The 22,421-nt window shown below is 33.4% G+C and overlaps 1 protein-coding gene and 1 long non-coding RNA gene across 5 annotated transcripts in view; one reads left to right on the forward strand and one right to left on the reverse strand.

The window, feature by feature from the left end:
• Positions 1-22,421, forward strand: part of LOC118182338 (uncharacterized) — a 315,423-nt gene that overhangs the window by 223,509 nt on the left and 69,493 nt on the right. The gene's annotated exons all lie outside the window — the stretch shown is intronic.
• Positions 1-22,421, reverse strand: part of LOC118182336 (MFS-type transporter SLC18B1-like) — a 102,464-nt gene that overhangs the window by 43,376 nt on the left and 36,667 nt on the right. For 3 of the 4 annotated variants that reach the window (XM_035351669.1, XM_035351670.2, XM_035351671.2), the window contains exons 2-3: positions 11,063-11,300; positions 906-1,001 (exon numbers count right to left, since the gene is read on the reverse strand). In XM_035351669.1, the coding sequence (XP_035207560.1) occupies positions 906-1,001; positions 11,063-11,300 (334 nt within the window). Of the gene's footprint in view, positions 1-905; positions 1,002-11,062; positions 11,301-19,993; positions 20,139-22,421 lie in introns of those variants that run through there. The other variant, XM_035351668.2, reaches the window with a different exon arrangement.

Here is a 22,421-nt window from a genome sequence, read left to right on the forward strand (position 1 = left end):
CCGATGCCACTATGATAGGATAGCTCTCCCAAAATGTTCATAATTTCTTCCGAGGAATCATTCATTACTTTTATCACTCAGAATAAATATATAATAGAATAGAATAAATATATAGATAATAGAATATAATCAGAATAAATATACATACTCAGAACAAATATAGATAATTCAAACTATCCTGCTTATTTGTTCTGAACTTTCACAATCGGATTTGAGAGATTAATATGAATGTTGTAATGACACAATGACATGAAGCTGTAGCTCCGAAATTAACGTTTAGGTTAATTTCCATGCATACAATATATTTAATTTTAGTCACTTTAAATTGCTACCTTTTAATCTTAATTGGACAATTTTTTAATGTAATTCGAATACCTTTTGGCTTGTATTTAATATTTAAACGTATCAATACATATTTATTCTTTTCATATTTCAGCTGCAATTTTATTAATTTAAACTGAGATTAAGATTTTCTTTTACAATCTCAAATAGCATATTATAAGACAGTAGAATTCGATTTTTGATTACTTTTGTCAAATGAGTTGCGCCACAAAAGCAATAACATAGAAAGATTCCGTTTGATAGAAATATTAACCTGAGCAATAACCGTTTTTAACCACTTTGGGTTAATCTGAAAATTTAATTCTGTGTAATACAAGTGATTCTTAATTCGGCACAGAGGTATATACAGCTATATTTTTAAATTATATAGGTATAAACTATATTTTTAGGTATAAACTAGTTTTCCACTTTTAAGTGAGATGCGCCTTGAACTGTGCTCCAAATATGCACTGGAAGGAATGGAAGCCAGTTTCATTTATGTTCGATCGAAAGCTCAGAATAATTTCCAGCCATTTAAATTCAGTGAAGGGTATTAATTGTGTACAGAAATAAATGATACTTACTATTTTACCCATCATAGGTGCTACGACGAATATTGTAAGCTGGAATATTCCAAATATGAACCCATACTCGGTCGGTGTAGCGCCTTTTGATTCAGCCTAAATTTGAAAAAAAAAAAAAATAAATAAATAAATAAATAAAAAATAAAAAATAATAATAATAATTTTCGTCTGCAGTTTGTTACTCGTAAATTTAAATATATTTATTCTTCTCGTGACATTTAATGTCAATATTCAGCCTGTAGATATTTTCAAGTTTTGACCAGCGTAAGAAATAAGCTTAAATTTCGACATGATGAGGAATTTTTTAATTTTTTTGGCTCATCAACATTAAAAAAAATTAGTGCAGGATGTCAAAGATTTATAAAGACTAAATTATTTTTCCATCAATTAGCATTTAGAACGCTTCGATGAAAATTCTATATTTAGCAAATTGCCATTTCTAAGTCTGTTTAATAATTTGTTTAATAATTGCTAAATTACTGAAGATTCGAAGCTAAAATAAAAGCCGGATTTGAATGTGAATGACATTTTTGGAGAAGTAACATTAATTCCAAACGCCCCCCCCCGCAAAAAAAAGAAAAAAAAAAGGATCCAAAATGTAAAAAAGAAAATGGCACACGATTTTAAAATATGCTGATTAATTATTAATTTATGAATATTTAAAAAATAATTTCGTATGTGTTTTCATTTCCTGCAACATCAGCATATAGTGGAAGAATTTTTAGTGTTATGTCTATTAAATGGAGAAATGAACGAAATAGATGCTCGGTTGAAATTATAAAAAATAAAATGTTCATATATTTTAATTTGAAAGAAAGTTGCTGAGAATTTTCTGAAAAAATAAAAGCAATGCATTTTTCATCGAGTCTGCCAAAAACTCGAACAAACATAATTTTAAAAAATTAAAAGCTTAATTTTGAATGTTTTAAGTATTTTCTAAGTTTTTCTACATTTTTTAAATTGAATTCTATTGACTGTTCTAATAATGCATCCTTCGTGTTTAATAGTTCAATATATTATTACCTAAATTACCGTATTAAAACTTCTTTCATTTATTTTCGAAGCTTTGAAAATTCTTTGTTCACATGGTAGTGTGGTGTGGTGTGGTGTATTTAATTATGGCAAAGCACACAAGGGCTATCTGCCTAAGGGGAGGGAGGCCTTCGTGGAGGACTTTCTAAGGGAAACTGGCTCGTTTACACGTTACACATGGGGAAAACCACGAAAACACCCATGCAGCCAGCCCGTTCGCGGGATTCGAACCTCGGACCGAACTACCAGTGTTCAGCGACTTTACCGCTCGGCCGCTGGTGGGCCCACTTTGTTCACATGCACCTTAATCCTAAAATTGTAATCCAAAATTTACAGCAACAATAAAAAAGGAATTATTATATTAATATAAATATATTTTGCAGTGTCCTTTATTGCGACTCAACAGAGTTGGCAATCCTACTTATAACACAGGACCATAGATCTGATTATGAGTATCTTCATCAGCAGGATACGCAGATTAGGCACTGAAATGTACAAATTTATCATTCATAGTTAAAGAATGCTGTTTTTAACTCTCTTTCGTCTTGCAGGAAAAATTTCACAGGTGAGAGCAGGTCTGGACACCGGACGGCTTATATAGACTGATCGGGAGAATAGCATTTAACAGGAAAAGGGGCTTAGATCATCTCTAAAACTGTTATTTAATTTCCAAAAATGCTGTTAAGTTTTAATATATTCATTCATGCCATGACGCGCCTATTCGCAAGCCCCTACGCTAATGATAAACCGAATGCATCGAAAGCTTACTTACTTAACTATTAACAATCAAATAATCAAATGAACGGTGTTGCGTGTACGTAGGTCTATTTAAATTTTAAATGTTTTTAAATGTCGATTTAAATGATAGACTTCTAAAGGAAACAAAAAAAATGTTTCGTTTTTCAATATGATCTCTGTGCACCTCTATACACTTTTAACATCTTTTAATGATAAAAATCTGTGCCACTTGAAAGTAATCTGCAGGTTTGTCCTCCAAACGTTCCTTAACCTACTCTCTTCACGCCATCAATATCACTAAATCTCTTTCTATGAAGGTCAGATTTCATTTTCAGAAGACAGATAATAATCGCTTGCAGCTAAACATGGTCTGTAAAGCCAATTAATTAAATCCGCACTGCTGTTTTTGAATTGCATTGGCAAGTTGTTTTTCAGTTGCTAAAGAAGTCGGAGTGTATCTATCTTGCAGAGATTTTGTTTAGTGTGAAGATATTCATGTAGAATTGTTGTTTATCCAGTTTTCTGCTATCTCTTTGACATTTAGTCTCCTGCCACGCAGCAATTCCTCGAAGACACGAGCAGTATTTTCGAATGCAGTGGCGTAGCGAAGGGGGGCCAGGGGTTGTATGATGCCCCGGGCGCCGCTCGCAGAGGGTCGCCAAATGATCTCCAAACAAAATTTTCATCAGATCACTGAGTTTTTTTTGGGGGGGGAGCGCCAATAAGGTATTTTTGCCCTGGGCACCAGTTATGCTCGCTACTCCACTGTCCGAATGCCAGGAAATATTGCTTATGTAATGATCGAACTTCACGAGAATTATCTTTTAGCGATTCTCAGCCTATACAGAATTATATTATTATTTCTTATATTAGAATTGTTTTATACATTCTTTCGCTATAAATAATAAGGAGGCGTATTAGCATTCACGCGATCCAAGCGTTGTGTTATTTCTTAGAGATTAAAACCTATTTAAATCAAAAATTTAATCATACTGGATTCTAAATATTTCAGAAAAAACTAGCACATCATATCATTCAATAAACACTCAAAAATGAAAGAAGACGATTTTACTAATGAAACTTTAAAATTTATTCATTTACTGCATGTCTGCAAGGAAGAATTTTTTATATGTGAGGCCGAAAACTTTTGGATCTACCTACGTACATGTAAATCTCGTTTGGGTTACAGTATGACAAAATATTAGAGCTCTTCCAAGCTGTGACATTTTTCAAAGCAAAGCTTTAATGCAGGCTTTGTACGTGTTTAACGCATAAAGCGAATTTATTGACACATACGGTGGGAATTAGAAGTATTCGATGAGAAGACGGATAGCTTTTTCTGGAGATTTCATATGGTGTAGCTTTTGTTGATGTTGTGGGTACTGAGTCGATGTATGTCGTATTTTTTATATTATACACATACACACATACATATATATTTAGAAAAATTGAAAGTTTACGTTATGAAACCAATGTTAAATCATTTTCATCACGCATGCAACTGCGTGACTTTACTGACCTCAAAGAATATTTACACTCTTTTGCAAAAAAATGGAAGCACCATGAAGGAAGTGGTTGTTTTTGATGAAATTGAAGCTGTGTATAGCTCATACACAGATAATAAAATGATTAAAAATCAAGGTCATAGTACCTGTTCACAGCTCACAATCACCCAACTGAGTGTTAAAGTTATTAGTTGATCGAACCGCCCCTGGCGGCAATGTATGCTTGAATTCATCGAGGCAAGGAGTAGTAGAGGTTCCTAATGTCATCCTGCGACACAATCTGTCAGGCATTTATCAGTTGTCGCTCCAGATCTCCGATATTTTGTGGTACCCGAATCTGGCGGCCTACCATGTCCCAGACATGTTCGATTGGTGAAAGGTCTGTTGACCTTGCTGGCTAAGGAAGAGTATCAGTCCAGAGATATGCGAGCGGTATGTGGCCTGGCATTATCTGGTTGGAAAATGGCCCCAGGATGACGTGCTATGAAGAATAACGCAACCGGCCGCAGGATGGTATCAACATATCATTGAGCTGTTAAAGATGTACGAAGGATGATTAAAGATGACTTGCTGTCATAAGAAGTAGAGCCCCACACCATCACACCAGAGATTATAGCTGTATGCTTTTGTAAAGCAAAGGCTGACTGGGATCGCTGGCCCCGTCCTCTCCAGACACGAACACGGGGGTCATCTTCTCCAAGAGTGAAGCGGGATTCATCGCTGAACGCTATACGATGTCAGTCTGATAGCAGCTATAATAATCGGCTGCGACACCACTTCAGACGACTCCGCCGATTTTGTGGGGTAATGGCATCTTAAAGGCATCTGTAAGCGTAACCCCTCCTCAGACAAGCGCCGTGAGATGGTGGACGGTACCACGGGAGGTATAGACGTGGCTGTAGTGCGTTGAATAGTCGACAATGATACCGTTGGGGAGGTTCGGGCCTGGCGAACAATCATCCTATCTTGCCTCGCATTTGTGCTCCTTTTCCTTTCCAGAGCCTTCATTTCGTTGGTAATTTTCTTGTAGCAACTATTGCTGCCAACATCTTTGCACAGCGGTGTCTGTACGCTGCAGGTGGCGGCCTATTTCTCTGTATGACCACCCAGCTTCACGCAACCCTACAATGCGACCACGTTCGAAGTCGTTTAGTTGTCTGTAAGTTCTTCGATATCGTCGTAACGGCATCTTTAGTTGCTTCTTTACGGAATTACAATGGCAGCAATAAAAATAAAGATAAATTTTCCGCCTCTGTTACTGGTTTTATACTTTGCGAATTGCGCAACAGAAATGTGCGCTATGATCGCAATTCCTGTTCATTTGCCTTGAAACTTTGATCATTTGCATCTTCGATCAAGATGTTTTTGCATACCAAATTTCGTCACGATCGCAAAAGTCCTTCTCGGTGCTTCGATTTTTTTTGCAAAAGAGTATATAATCAGTTTAAAAACCAGCCATAAGCTTAACTATTCCTTCATCTTTTGAATAATATAAGTAATAATAACTTCCGGAAACAGACGTTATTTAAAGTATATTAACTCCAGAAATGATTGAATTAAACGTTTGTAGAGACATTAGGATTTTTGGAAGCAGGCAAGATGAAAAATGAGCAATCGCCATCGCCGGGAATCGAACCATGGACCACTGGAATACCGGCCCAGCGTGCAGAACCACTACACCACGAAGGCACGCTAGGAAAGCGGGAGAAATACGTTATACGTTGATTAAAAAGAAGAAATAATAATAATATGTATCTACGTTTCAGGAAGTGATTATGAGTTTCCCGCAACGGTAAACTGTTAGGATTTATCTATTTATTTTTGATTAATAGTTAATTTTGAGTTGAAATAACTTCCCTATCGCTCTCCATTTCACCGATGCTTTTCATGCCATAATGTAAATGCGATAGCGAGCGTTTATTCAGATTGAAGGAGAAAGAAATGGTATTTAACCGAAGATTTCGCAAGTTGATTTTACATTCACCCCAACTATACTGTCCTCCCGGACCCAGCTCTAGCATCCATTCTACCTCAAGGGCCTTCAGTGGCACCTACCTTACGACAACCGGATAAAAACATGCAAACTGCATGTTATTCTCGGCATATAGCGGAACCTGGAAGTTGATTTTAAAGAGTGTTCTGCCTAACTTGCAGCCATTACTTTATCACGGATTCTGGATTCGTGACTAAATAGCGATTCGATCCTTTGGCGTTGAGTGCTTCTAGCCATTAGGCTTGTTTACATGGCTTTCTACAAATTAGAGCCTTCCTGCGAGTTAAATTATCCTATGAGCCTGTAGGCTAATCTAACTACATTTGATTTTAGTTCAAAATTACTTGTTTAAGTTAAATCAGAAGTGTTGGCATGTGCAAATCCAAGTTGGGGCATTGTTCCTTCTGTGTGTTCAAATAAAAGGGCTATTCACGCCCTTCTTCTGACTTGTCTGTCTACAATTCGAAACAAGAGGATTATTCCTCTATAGTCTTTCTAGAGCTCGTGACTTTATGCTATCAAAGAAAGTGAGACTTGCATCAGAGTTAATACTTGCTAATCGAAAGCGTAATGGAGTACTCAAAGTTAATCAAGTATACAATTAGGAAGAATTCCAGATTAATATTTACAACTTTGGTTACAGATTAATACTACAGTTACAGAATTATATTATAGTTACAGATTAATATTACAGTTATAAGGTATTTCTTCTACCTTCCTAGCGTGCCTTCGTGGTGCAGTGGTTCTACACGCTGGACCGGTATTCTAGAGGTCCGTGGTTCGATTCCCGACGAAGGCGGTTGCTAATTTTTCATCTCTCCGGCTTCCAAAAATCCTATTGTGTCTACAAAATTACAAATTAATATTGCAGTTACAGATTAATATCGATAGTTACAGATTAGAGATTAATACTTACAGCATATAATGAGTTTCGCTTATAAAAGAATATTATTGATAGAGAAATTATTAAATCATTTTATTTCTTTAAAGTAATTTCGATTTAAGGGTGTATAATTAGTTTAAGGAAACATTTCAAGAATTAAACTCGAAGATATGATGCAATTTTCTAAGCGATCAACGCAAAAAAGACTTTCAAAAATTAAGTTGCGGTTTATAAAAAAATTATTTTCATTGTTTCAAATTAAATTGTACTTTTTCAACATGTAGAAAAATACACGAAACGGTTCCTAGCTGTGAGTTTATAACGTACAGTATTCAGTAAAAGCATTTATCATTTCATTCAGTCCTGAAACCCTTTCAATGAATCCTTCAATTTTTGTGATGTAATAGCTAAAAGATAACGAAATAAAGCTGTTTTATCTTTGAGATGAAGAAATTAATATTTGTTTTTCTAAAGTTAGTTAACTCAGAATCAAATGTCGAAATTGTTTGCATAATAAGATTGAATTTCAGAAAACTTAAGAATAAATAATGACAACTTATTCTGTTCCTTTTATGTATTAATTTTTTCACTACGTACACAGAAAAGGTACATACATTTATATGCAAATAATTATACACTTCTTACTATAACTTTCACCTACAAGACCTGATGGTGTTTCGATTTTGATAAAGTCTGTAACATTGGAGAAAAACGGATTTCATCACGGATTCTGAATGCTCATCGATCTGTCTGATTCTTCTGTTATTTACTCTATTATCTTCTGTTTACTACAGGAAAGGTACTTACGTATTATCGCAACCAGGTTGGCGCGATTTGTAAGTTTGAGTAAAAAAGTATGAATAAAAAGAAAATGTACATTTATTAATTACAGATAATTTTGAATACAGTTTTTTATATTATTTTGTTTTAAAATATAAAATAGCAATTAAACCCTTCCGGTTTCGAATTTGAATAAGTTGCAGAATTATTTTTTCGGCGGAAATCTTTTGGTTATTTTAGCACTGATTGAAAACCGTCTTCGCCATTAACAGCTTGAGCTTGGCGCCATATAAATTCGATAAGGTATGAGTCAAGATGATGACGGGCTGTTCCTCTCTGTTTTTTGATGCGCCATTTGGCTGAGCCCCACATGCGCTCCACATGCTGTGTGTGAACGCCCGTGTTGGGATCCACAAAGTTATATTTGTGATTAACAGTTCCATTTTGAACATTCCAGCATTTTCGAACTCACTTGTATTGTATCCTTTCCAGCAATCCGAATAAATGATGCTTCCTTCCTTGATATTTTCGCAAATTTTTTTCCATGAGGGTAACGGCGCTTCTGTTAGGTACAGTAACCAAAAAAGTCTCTTTCTTTTCTCGGCAAATTCCGCCGAAAACCCATTGCTGTGGTAGAACACGCCCCATTAACACGTAGGTTGCCGTAATTAGGGTCGCCAAATTTGGCGATTTATGCGAATTTTGGCCTGGTTGCGTTAATACGTAAGTACCACAGGAAAAACTATTCATACACAAATGTACTCCCCAAAAAAGACAATCACTCTTATTGCAAAATTTTTTAGTTGAGGATACTTATATTTTGACAAGTATGAATAAAAGTTAATCAAATCTGTATTTTCAAATCTTTGAATAGCGTACCACAGTTTAAATTAATTAGATCCAGCTGTAGATTTACTAGCGCGTTACTCGCGTTCGTTTTAAAAGCAATGGATATAATGTAAAATTAGGCTCTAATTTATTAAAAGCTTAAACGTTTTCCTCAAATTCTTGTCATAATAATTAATATGCCATAATAATGCTAATTAATTTACAGGAAGTATATTCACTGGCCGTATAAAATTTCTTCGGAGGCCTCTTGTTTGAGACAACTACACTATAGCATACGGATTTTATTGTATTTAATGCGAAAGGTGTTTGATATTAACAGCGACATTTGTTCTTGCTTCCTACAGTATGAAGTTGATACTGAGATCATTGTCTTAAGCACAATAGTATGAATCTTTTGTGTTGATGATACAAAGGGGATTTTGAAAATATGCTCGATATTACTTTATCAGGTGTATATATTACTTTATCAAGTCTGATATCTTTTATAGAAACTCATAATATGTTGTTGTTGCTGTCACTAATCTCGCTTGTCTGATATCAGAGCAAGCCCACGAAATTCATTGTGGCAAGGAGGTGAGATTGCACCTGTCGTAGGCAAGCGCGTAGGGCATCGTGCAGGAGACAATACGGCTTTGCTCCTAACCCCTCTTTCCCTTCCATTAACCTCTCGAGAGGACTTACGGTTCGCCGAATATTTAGAATGCTCCCATGGCACACAGACACTGTACATTTACAAACATCCATGCCTTCTCCGGGATTCGAAACCGAAGCCCTTCGGTACGTGAGTCAGAGTCACTAACCACTATCCTGGTTAGGTGACTCACAATTCGTAAATATATCTGTATATTCTTTAATATATATATGAAATGATAATTTTGCCAAAATTTCGGCGGAAATTTGTTTGTTTTAAAATTAACTGAATTATAAAGCATATGCGAGAAATTAATCAAACTAAATAAATAAAGTATTTATGGTTCTAATATAAAGTATTTATGGTTCTAATATAAAGTATTTATGGTTCTAATATAAAGTATTTACTTTTAATTTTTACGCCAAAACACAGACATGCAGTTGATGTTGCTTTGTTTCACTGAAGTAGAACAATGATTACATATCCTTTTGTTTGAAAACTAATCAATTGGCTTTAAAACTAATCAATCTGGTCCTCTTTTAGCTGATCGAAAAGTAAGTTCCATAAAGATTAGCAAGAATCTCAGAGTGTATTTCAGATTTCGAAAGTTATCTCTCACGTCTATTGAATGATAAGAGAAAGTCTAATTTATCGGTTACTTAAATATCTTATGTAATATTTTTTATTGTTTTCACTTTTGCACTTTTGTTCATTAAGTGTGCAACAACTATATAGTAACCTATGTTTTACTCGTAGTAAAGTTAAACAAAAAAAAAAAAAAAAAAAAAAAAAACTGCATCTAAATTTAAAGTTATTAAATTTTTAAACTCTTATTTTAATGAAATAAATAGAAGACGACTAGCAAAAATTATCAATGGAAATAATTTTGAACTTCTGCTGTAGATGGTGTTGGTGTATTTAATTACGGCAAAGCACACTAGGGCTATCTGCCTAAGAGGAGGGATGCCTTTCGTGGAGGACTTTCTAAGGGAAACTGGCTCGTATACACGTTACACATGGGGAAAACCACAAAAACACCCATGCAGCCAGCCCGTTCGCGGGATTCGAACCTCGGACCGAACTACCAGTGTTCAGCGACTTTACCGCTCGGCCGCTGGTGGGCTACTTCTGCTGTAGAAGAAAAATAAATGTGTACGATGTTTGAATATAGATTTCTGTTGCACAGAAGAATCTAATGTATATTATATGGCAGTAGGTTGTCAACACCATGAAGAAACCGGCAATGCCTGTTAGCAGCATCGTTAAGGAACTGTTAATTCATGCTATTAATTGCCATTTCTGCCATTAATTAAAAATTTATCTGGTAATTAATTTATCTTTAGAAGTAAAAATGATTTCTAGTACTTGGGAAAAAGGTAAGACTTTTACGTTGTCTTTTAAATTTGATGCCTTAAAGAGATATAGTAGATTTTTCAGTCACAAAAACTGATTTCATTTACAGCCGTAAAACAAAGTACTGACATTTTAGCAAATATAATTTAATGGAAAAAAAGAAATGAATGTATGATATTTTAGATAACTAATATTTAAAATCAAAAAAAAATTTTTTATTATTTTTAGTGAAAATGTGCATTTTAATTCTGTTTCCTAATTTGTACTTAAAATTGAAGGTTAATATCATATATGAAAAATTTAGACATGTTTTAAGTAAAAGTCAGAAAATATAAAAAGAAATCATAAAGGAAAGTATTGAAATTATTATAAGCTTTCCAATTTAAATCATACCTCTGCTGGAAAAAATGGAGCTTGCAGTGATACACATGCTCCTGCACAGAAGTTTCCAAAGGCCAAGGTTACCAGAGTCAGCCATTGTGTTGAAGTGTATTTTATTTTGGCTTTCATGCCTTCTTGAGATTTTCCTAAACTGAGAGGAAATGTACCGGACAAACTGCCATAAAATGGAGCCTCATTTTTAATCAGTGGCTCTTTCGAATTCTGGTTTTCGTCTCTCATTTTGAAATATCTGAAAAGAAAGGTGGAAAGAGATTTTTCGATTAACATTGTTAATTAATGAACATACTGGAAATTTAATCTTCTTAAAATTGGTTGACTAATGCTGAATTATTTGGCATTCAAAAAGTATCTACTCAGTTAAGAAATCCATCCTGGAAGATGTTTTTAAGGAAAATTCGCTTGTATTTATATTACATATTTAAACATCAGGAACAGGGCTAGAGGTTTCTCGAATAAGTGTGTTTGAGAAGTTAATTGTTTCTGAGGGTTTGCTTTTTGTCCTATGCAAGAGAAGTAAACAATTTCCATGTCATTCATTTCATGTGCCATTGTAGACACTGGCGTCTCCGAGTCGTCAAGAACTGTCTTCGGCCAACGCCGCGCAGTATGTTATTATTGTTATACGGCAATGTAAATTTGAAAATAAAACATTCTGTTTCTAATCTTGCACATGAATGTCCACAATTGAGCCAAATTAAATGGTATTCGATTAATTAACGAATCAGTTTTTAATATGCTCATGGCATAAATTTTTAAAAAATAAAATTTTATTTCAGTATTAGTTATATTAGAAAGGTTTATCATATCTTCCACAAAACATTCAAAATTTGAAACCTCCTTTTTATTTAATTAGTATAGCATCTAACCTTCTTAGATCTCAAAGTCTAGCCAGGCGACTTCTCGCACAGGCGTGAAAAGTAACGCAACAGATAAAGGATGTAAAAAGCCCTTTTTATTTATAACAACTCTTTAACAGAAAGGGGCACGGACTTCGTGCTCACAAAAACACCGACTACTTGTGATGATAACTTAAGGTAATTTTAACAATAGATTCGAAAAATAAATTTGTGAAGTCTAGCGCTAGACTTCACAAATTTAACCTAACAAGCTGACTCAGCAACCTACACCGGCGATAGTCTAAACGGCCAGAATGCGTAGCTGTTACCTAACAGCTGGAGAACAAATAGCAAATGTGCGCTACACTAGCGAAATCACGCTCTGTCTAAACCAGCGATTCTCAACCGGTGGTACGCAAGATAAAAATAGGTGGTTCGCAAAGAAACAAAGTGTTTTAACAATTAAATTAAAAAATCTCCTGAAGAAAAAGAACAACTGATAGAAATTTTCCGTGATTGAACTCTAACTAGAGATTTCAAAAATAACACATTTGTTAACTTTTGGCTGAACCGAAAAAAAGAATTTGACCGCGTCTCAAATAAAGCTATCAATTTTTTATTGCCTTTTTGCAACACCTATTTGTGTGAACGAGGATTTTCTTGCATGTTATATTTGAAAAATAAATACAGAACAAATTTAAAAGTGGATCCTAATTTATGGTTAAAGCTAAGTAAAATAAGACCAGTCATAAAGAAATTTATCTCTCTTAAACAGCCCCAAATGTCACACCAAGTTTTAGAACTATGCACACTGAAATTCTACACATAATTAACTAATTCTCACAATAAAATTGACACGAAATTTTAGAATAACTTAAATTTTGATAATTAAAATGTTAACTAATTTTTAATCTAATATTTTAATATGTGCATATTTAATACAAATAGGTTGTGCAAAAGGCAAAGTACAATTTTTTTATAGTTCTATTGAGAAAGTATATTTCTATTGAGAAGTTAAAAGATAGTCATTGTAAAATATGGTGGTGGTATTAAAGTTTTTCAATATTTGTTTAGATGGTATCCGTTAGTCAAACCCCTGGTCTAAACTATTCATTTCAACCGTTTAAATACTCCCTTTCACCCGCTTAATTTGCATCCTGGCGGGGAAATGCGAGGGGAAATAGAGAATCCAGAAAATATACCAAAATTTAAAAAAATTAGTTAGTAAACTAAGGAAAACCCTACATTGGTACTAAAAAATTTATTTTAATTTTTCATTGTAAGCAATGCGGAAAAGAAGACAATTCATATCCTATTTTATATGTTTATATTCTAATCCCGGCAAAGAATAAAATAAACTAATATGCCAAATCGGTTAATCAGCAATATGAGTTTGCTCCATAATTAACTGCAAACAAAACCAACTATACATTTCCTGCAGAAATTAGACAGACGCGTCTAATTTTAATGGCAAATTTTATGCAAAAATGAAACAAAAGCTTGACAATACCACGCATTTCATTTTCAATTATTCTTATTTAGTCTGCTTATGCTATTTCAGTGGGCTTCCATATGTTACTACTGCAACAAATTGTATTTCAGATGACTGTATGGATGCATGGTTACCCAAAGTCTAGTTTCCCTGAATAATAAGTCTTACATGAAGGCATCTTTTATCTTACGTAGATAGCACCTTGATATTTTGTGGCAACTAATAAATCAAAGGAAATTTCACTTTTTAAAGATAAAACTGCCGTCAATATAAGGTTGAATTTTACCTAATTTTGAATTTCATATTGGTGGGTTTCTTTTCAGTACATGAAAAAGAGGTGTTCCGGTAGGAGTAGATATTTCACGTTGCAGGTGTGAATATCTCTTTAACGGTTGATCACGCTCACGGCTGACCAACCGAGAACCAAGTTTAAGAACAAACTAAATTTTAAAAATGAATCAGATAAGGTTTTTCAGGTTATGACAATTTTCATCAAGTGACACATTTTGACAAAATCATGCTAAATTTTAATTTTTATACAAATCCTCAACGAATAAACTTCCTATAAAATGTTGTTCCGTATCCTATGAAACATCCTTTATAAAAAACAATAATTGATTTATCATATGAAAAACTGATCCTGAAAAAAATTCTGTCAGCTAGAAAAATCGCTCGTTTGAGAGGTAACCGAAGAAGACACAACACGTTTAATGATAAAATTACCACATTATCAAAAAATCAAGTATTCCACGAAACATTACTTTTCGAAGTTTATAAAGACCTTATTTTATTCTAACCAATTATTTTTGGTTTTATTTTTCTTTCGCTTCTGATTTCAGTTTCCTGCCGGAATGTAAATTTTATAATGACGTAGTATTCAAATTTAAACATGTTTCAGAAGCAGTATTTAAGCTGCGTTTTAAGCTGCTGTGCTGTTTTAAGCTGCTGTATTTAAGCTGCTGTGACGAAGTAGTAGCGGAGTTAATTCCGAGTTTATGCTGTGTGTTTGAATTTAGCTGTCTCGTCGGTGTTGGCTACCTTTCAGTTTATACCGACGTTTCACGGATCGGCTTTGCTGTATGCAGCCGATTTAGCGTTAGTTAAGCTAAGGAGCCAGTCGTTAGCCATTCAAATTTATTAGTGATTCGTTACATTTTTATTTTCCATTAAATTTAATAAGCCACAAGTGGTGGTAAATTGTCAGCACCTAGTGCATGCATCTGTTTATTTGAATTCAAATAAAAAGGTTATTTAAACGTTCTTCTGCAGCATTTATTCTTCAAAGACATAGCGAGTATTCTCTACTTCGTGTTCTACGTAGAGTCTAAATTTTATGCTTTCAAATAGAGTGAGACTCTATAAGTTAGTAAAAGTATTATAAATGTATTTCTCCGCTTTCTTAGCATGTCTTCGTGGTGTAATGGTCAGCACACTGGAACGTATTCGAGAGGTCCGAGGTTCGAATTCCGGCAAGGGCATTGATCATTTCTCACATCTCCTGCTTCAAAATAATCTAATGTCTCTACAGTATTACTGTAGAACTGAATACATGCCTACTCATGAACATGAATACTCGCTACTGAATACATGCCTCATTTTTCCCGAAAAGAGTAAAATACTACGCGGGAAACTTTGACCAGGTAACCGAAGAAACATCTCATGACAACAAGTGATCTCTTCAAAAAATGGAATATTCGAGGGCTGTATTCATTTGGTCAAATAGGCTTTAAACGGGTTAGAAGTCAAAAGAAAAGAGCAAATTTATTTGACCATGAAAAAGAATATAGTTCAAAAGATTTAGTTTCTGAATACAGATAATTCGGTCCGGTACCCATGCAGCCAGCCCGTTCGCCGGGCGAGTCGCTGCATGGGTATTTTCGTGGTTTTCCGATGTTTAATCCGTATATACAAGTCAGTTTGCCATAGAAAGTTCTCCACGAAGGCATCCCTCCCTTTAGGCAGAAAATCCTCGAGTACTTTGCCATAATCAAATAAACCAAACCATCAAAAGATTTACTTTTTTTTAATCCTGAATACCCTATCTCATTGCTGTTAATTTGTATAGCTTTCGTATGTTTTATTATTTCAACTAAACTATATGATACATTTATTTTAGTTTAACTTATTCTTTACCTCTAATTTAACTTTAATTTTGAATATTTTTTACTAATTTATTTACATTTTATTTAATTTTATTTACTCCTTATTTACTGCTTTGTTTGTTAATATTTTAATTATCTATCTATTCCTAATCGTTTTCTCTGGGAATCTTCGGCTGAGTTCAGACACATCTAGTATTAGAAATTAAGTCCTAATTTCGCCTCAGTTTTTTAAGTAATACCTATGCACAAAGTTATTTACTTTTACCCGATATTTTGAGTGTTGCGAAAGAAATTGAAATATAAAATCACTCTCGCACGAATCATATCTATCCATCCTACTTCTCAAATAAATCGATTTAAATCGCACATGTTGTTTGATGCTCATAATCGCATTATTTATGATTAACAATAACAAAACAATGCTTCTCATTTGTGAGATGGATAAGTTTTCCTGTCGTACTTGCAGAACTAACATGTGCTCTGTTACCAGATTTTCGAACAGATATAGAAAGTGTATATTTGACTAAAATTTTACACCAGAAGTAAATCTTTGATATTTTAAAAAACTTTGATCCAAAAAAAGAAATAAAAATGTCCCCATTTTTCTAGCTGAAGGTATTAAAACCGAAATAAAATTAGAACAGAAAATGGAAGAAAAAGAATACTTAGAATTTGTTGAAAATTATGACTCGTAAAAATTGCTTTAATTTTTATTAAGCCTCGAAACTAAATAAACACCTCGAAAAAGAAAATAAATGAAATTTTGGTAGGTAATAAAAATTCAATTAAAAATATTTCCTGAATTTTTTAAAACTGAAAACAAATACTCAAGAAAAAAGGGAAACTGAACAATAAAAATCACATACCGCGAAATAATAAATTTCTGAATCAGATTTTGAATCTTGGTTGCTATGATAAATACAGCAACTATCTTTAGTAAAGTGAACAGTTCCGTCGGATTCACGTTCACTTTGTAGATGCTATTACGCATTTCATGTCGGAGCTCAAGATGTGAGAAATGTGCAGTGTCCTCGCCGAGACACGAACTTCTGGCAAATAGCAGACGGACGTGCTTCCAATTATACCACGAAGGTTACCAATTATACAATGAAAGTTGAAGAAACAGAGTTAAGAAGGAAGAAAATGCCTCGCATAATCCCTCTGTTAGGGTGACTGGAGAAGAGGGGACCCAATCTCCAAATTCTGGTGATGACGAATTATTGTCCAACACCTTTTAGTTCAGGCACCCCTTGTGGGGTCTATTTGTCACTTTATTTCGGTGAGAAAGATGTGAAAAGTTACTTGAGGAGTGCCGTTCCAGAGGTCCCGTTGATTCCAACTTAAGCTGGGGACAAATTTTGTTCTTAATATTTTTGACAATTTTATTTACCGTGAAATGGGTTTAAGAATATAGAATCTTTTATGAACAATATATTTGTGCAGATATACATATATACTAATCGTACATATATTTTATAAAATTAACACATACTCTTCTTTTAAATTAGTTTATATGAACAAAGACACAAATACGAGTATATGCAACGATGTTTTTAATTAAAAGTAACAGACTAGTGATCGCTACACATTTGGGTTATTCATTGCAACAGAGTATAGTTACTTTGATCAGAAAATTCGCTAATGGTTGTCTGTCTGGTTTCTTTTTTTTCTATAATTCTATTCATTCATTCCCTTTTGCCAAAAAGGAAAAACATATCAAAAGGAAAATTGTTGGAACTGTAAGGGCTGCTTTACATTTCTCTGAATAAAATGAATCTATATTAGCTGTTCAGGGTGCTGCTCAGTGTCGCCACAAATGCTTTAGCTATAACAAGAGTAGAACCGAAAAGTCTCCAAAAGTGGTACATGACGTTAGATACCATGTGATTTTGTGACTTCATAGGTTCGCGAGACCACATGATCCCTGACGTCATCGCAAATTCAATCTCTGAGGGTATCCGAACACGTTTTTTTCTTTTTTTAAAACCTGAGTATAGGGTGTATCATAAACACTTTTTTCCATTTATTTTCTACGAAGACTAATTATAGAATACCAAAATTTAATAAATATTATGAATGAATAAAAGAAAATTAACATTTTGGGTGAAATTTGGCCTTTTCAATGTGTTCGCATACCTTAAGCACTGTAATTCGATTTTTTTTCGTTATTTAGAAGCTGGTTTTGTTATTCAGGAATACGGTGTTCCTATGATTTGTTTTTAAGTTACTTCAAATATTTAGTTCTTAGCAATATTATGATCAGGAGAACGATTTCAAATATATGATGTACAAGATCAAACTGTCAAGTAATCATTTTGGAAATTTGGAGGGGGGGACTGACTGATAAACAACACTGATAGAGAGAGATAAAATCTCTAATATCAAAGGGCATAACATCGTTTTACATTTGTTTTGTAATAATCTTCCCCGTTATTACCTTATTTCTGTGGAATTGGTACATCTGTCAATCATGCAACACAATCTGTGGTCTCAGGAGTTCGAAAAATACTTCTATATCACCCTTTACACAAAAGACAGGCAACGACACATTTTAGAATCTTTTTGGTTTTAGCTTTTGAAATCATTTATATAATTATTTTTAACAGATATGATCTTCTTCCTCTTATTTTAATGGTGTATGCTGAAATTATTAGTATGGGAAAAAGAAAGAGATAAATTTAGCATTTGAAATAAAAATATATTATAGAACAAGCACAGTGAATATACGTGTTACTCAAACAGAGCAGCTAGAATTTGACTTAAAACTTTGGACTCCTATTCATAGATCATCAAAACATTAAACAAAGCAATCAGTGAAAAGTGTGAAAATACTAGTAACTATTGTCGAAAACTGCACATGCATTACGATCGCGTGTTACCAACTTTCATTTAAGCATAAATATTAAAGTATTACTTTTTATCATAAATCCATTTGAATACACACATCATATTAACACAAACGAATTTTATGACATATTACAAAAAATTTAAGTATCACAAAGTGTCACCAGGATACGATGGAGCAGTACAAAATTCGCATAAACGTAAATTAATCGAAAGTCGGAAATTTGCGAAAAATCGCTCGATTTGGCAACACTGATACTGCTCATTGAAAAACGGCGTGCTATAATCGCTTTTAAGTGCTACAGAGATAAAACTCAAATGGACGGTTTTTCATTAAGTAACTTAGATAAAATCAATTTATTTGTAATGTATATTTTTGCTTAGCTATACGTACTTCTAAAAACTTTGAAACTCAAAGGATAATCATTCATTTAGATAGAGGCATTTTATTATAATGCATATTTTCGCTTACCTATATTTATATTTCTAAGAAATTAAAACTCAAACAATGATGATTCATAACTTAGATAGAAGCAATTTGTTATAATGCATATTTTTACTTAGCTATATGTATTTCTAAAAATTTAGCGTCTTAAAATAATTCCTACCGGTTAATATGTAAGATCTAGTTTTCTTGGCTAACAAACACTGATACTAGATCTACTTGAAAGTCTGTTTAGCGACTTCTCACTTAGAATATGAATATAACAGAGGAAGGGATTAAAACACTCTTTTCGTAAAATCAGTTATTTACAAACGACACGTTTTTGCGTGCTTACAATTTAACCATTCACGTATGGTGAGGAACTGAAAGATATTGGTAATAAACTAAATTTAAGAATTAAGGTAGCAGTTCAATACTACACAAATTAGTTTAACCTAGCATGTTGACACAGAAATCTACACCGACATGATGATAACTTCGGAGGCAAGAATACGAAGCCGAGATACAAAATTCGAACAGCCGGTAGAAATAACAATGTGCGCGCTCAACAGCGAAAACACGTTCTGACTAACCTTTTCACTATTTCAGTTTAAATACATTCTCGTCCACCCTAACTCCTTTATATATTTGCGAGAAAACGAGAAAGAAACAAGAAGGGATAGAAAAGCTAACAAATTAAAATAACTATTAGTAAAGTAATATAAACCTTATAAACTTAAAAAAGTTATCCGAAATGTCTTCTTATACAAAATTCTTCTGCCTTTTCAATTCACAGAATAAAAGGCTATGCTATGCATGGTATAAGTTCGAAGTAGATGATTGGCATTATATTAACTTTAACCATTCCCTAATAGTTAATTAGCTTTATTCTATACTAAATTACATAAATATAGGGAAAGAAACAGTCATCAATAAATATTCGTCAAGTGAGAATTTGATGGAAAAATTATTATACTTTAGAGAAACATTTGAGTGAAAAGGAGGCAAAGAAATTAGAGAAACTTCTAAAATTTTAAAGATTAAAATTCTGACATAAAAGTAAAAAGCAAATGCAATAAAATGTAAACTGCTTTATTTATTAAGCAAAATTACTGCTTTAGTAATTTTGCTTTACTTCTTTTAAATATTTATAATATAATGTTAATATTTATGCCTAATATTCAGGAATCATATTATTTCATAGATATATAAAACAGAGCATACCTGTGAGCACTTTCATTCATAAATACCTTTCCCGAACTGCGAAACGCTCACCTACTGTACTAACTTATTTTTTTAACAATTTAATCGCTTAATGTTAGTTTTGTTAAACAAGTGTCTTGATAACTCGAGTTTTTTATCATTAAGACAAAAGGGAATGAGCTAGATAGTCTAAGAAATCCTCTAGGATTAGAAGAAGTAAACATTTTCTTTTGTTTAGTAAGATCTTATCTAAAAAAGTGTAATTTTGAAATTTTGCTATTGTTTTTCATGAAGTCTTGAGGTTATTGCATCTTAAGACTTTCCAGTACTGCGTTTTTGTCTGATAACATTTATATCTTACAATGCTTAGGTGTGAGTACTTCTTGTCTAAGCTTTCGAAATGATAAGAAAAGAATAATGAACACGTTAAAAAAACAATCTCTCGTGTATCTTTGAAGCTATAAATTTGTAATTTTCTTAACCGCTTACGTAATTCAGTAGTGTTTAAAATGAGACTGTTTTTATTATTTTATACTGTTGTAAACCAGTTATAGAAAAAGAAAACTATTACATAAAGGGATTTTTTTATATACTATTGCACGATGTCTCCTGGTAGAGGCAACTCGACTTACGGCTTTCCGAACTTATGAACGCGATCTGAAGGAATAATTTATAACTAAACAGTTACGAATTGAGAAATAATTTCTGGAGCATGGAGTAAACAAAAGAATCAAATCCAGAATCCATTGTGACAGAATTGAGTTAAATTTCTCCTCCACCAATCTAAAATTAAATCTTGAATTTCCAGCACCTTCTCAATCACCTTACGATTAATATTAGCCCATTTTCTTACTTCAAAATTGTCTCATCCTGGAAGTAAAATGTTGATGCAACGTTAGATTAGTGCTAATCTGTAATCTATATTGAAGTTGCTAAAAAAAGATGGCAAAATTATTATTTTTTGAGTGACTGATCAGACATCTGAAAAGAATTATCTCATCTCCCATGCGTGTTCTCAAAGTGTAAGTGATAAGCACGCCCAACAGTTGAAAGCTCCATCGCTAAAAACCCAGCAAGGGTTACGTTTCACTACATTTAGTTTTCACGTTTGACTCAGAAAATCCTAATGGTCTCAGCAGGGGTCATTGAGCTAAAACAATATTATTTAAAATCCAGCAATAAATTCGTCAGCACCTGAATTTGGCTGACTGGATCTTGTGTCCCTTCACACTCGTCTTTTTAAGTGGGGGAAAATGTAAAAAGTTATCATAACCGTAGAGCGCACTGTCATATGTAAGCGGTTAGTACATCTGGCTAGCAGCTGCGAAAGATCCATGATTCGAATCCCGGTTGGAGCGCAGCTGGTCTTAAGTTTAAGAAATGAATTGAATAAGATGAGCTTCAGACCTACGATACTTTTCGTCTCGCGAAAAAAATGCAAAATACAAATTTTAATACGCACCTTCTACGAGAAAAGTTCCATTCAGTAAATTTTGTCTTATTTTACTAAAAGTCTTTAAAAAACGCTCGGAGTGTAATGTGGAAAACTGCCCCTAAAAATTGGTCAAAAATCATATGACTTTAGCCACATTCAACCTAAGAAAAGGAAGACGATATAGGGATCATATATAAAATTAAAAGGAAGGCGATATAGGAATCGTATAAAATTAAAATGAATATGATATAGGGATCATATAAAATTAAAAGGAAGACGATATAGGGATCATATAAAATTAAAAGGAAAACGATATAGGGATCATATAAAATTAAAAGGAAGACGATATAGAGATCATATAAAATTAATTTTGATTAAATATCAAATTTCGAACAGCAGCATTTTTGTGAACGCAAACTGAAACCAGCGCTTCTACACTAAGGTAATTTTAAAATAAAAGGTAGCTTTCGAATGTGAAAAAACATTTTCCTCACTGGCACTATTATCTCTGCGGAGCCCAAACAAAAAATTACGTTTCCTATACTTTTAGCCAATAAAAGATGTCACGTGATTAAAATCTTCATAGCCATAAACTTAAGTTATTTTATTCAATTCTTATACTGGAACCATACGTCTGTCACCAATCGGTTTTTCAAGAGGTATTTAATTGTTCAAGTCTGTATACATTTTTCCTGCTTATCCTCCCTCCTATCTAGACTCTATGTACTATTCGTCACTTGCAATTATATAAAAAGCTGTATTGCTGTAACTTAATGCTATAAAGTGAAGATATTATTATCATTATTGCTGTTAAACGGCATTACTATTTCAAGCTAGTATTAAAATTTATAGTACTTATCATTATCTTCATCATCATTATTATGATTACCTTATCCTTATCAGAGATCTAAGTTACTTAAAAATCCTCATTGGTAAGTGGGTTGTGACAGACAACAAATGTATATTAGAAAACTTTCTGTTCTCTTGGGAACGAGCAGCAGTGTCTGCCGCGGA

The sequence above is a fragment of the Stegodyphus dumicola genome, chromosome X2 (genome assembly GCF_044657685.1).
Source record: "Stegodyphus dumicola isolate Sdum_Otavi_A_Nest chromosome X2, ASM4465768v1".
NCBI classification, from domain to species: domain Eukaryota; kingdom Metazoa; phylum Arthropoda; class Arachnida; order Araneae; family Eresidae; genus Stegodyphus; species Stegodyphus dumicola.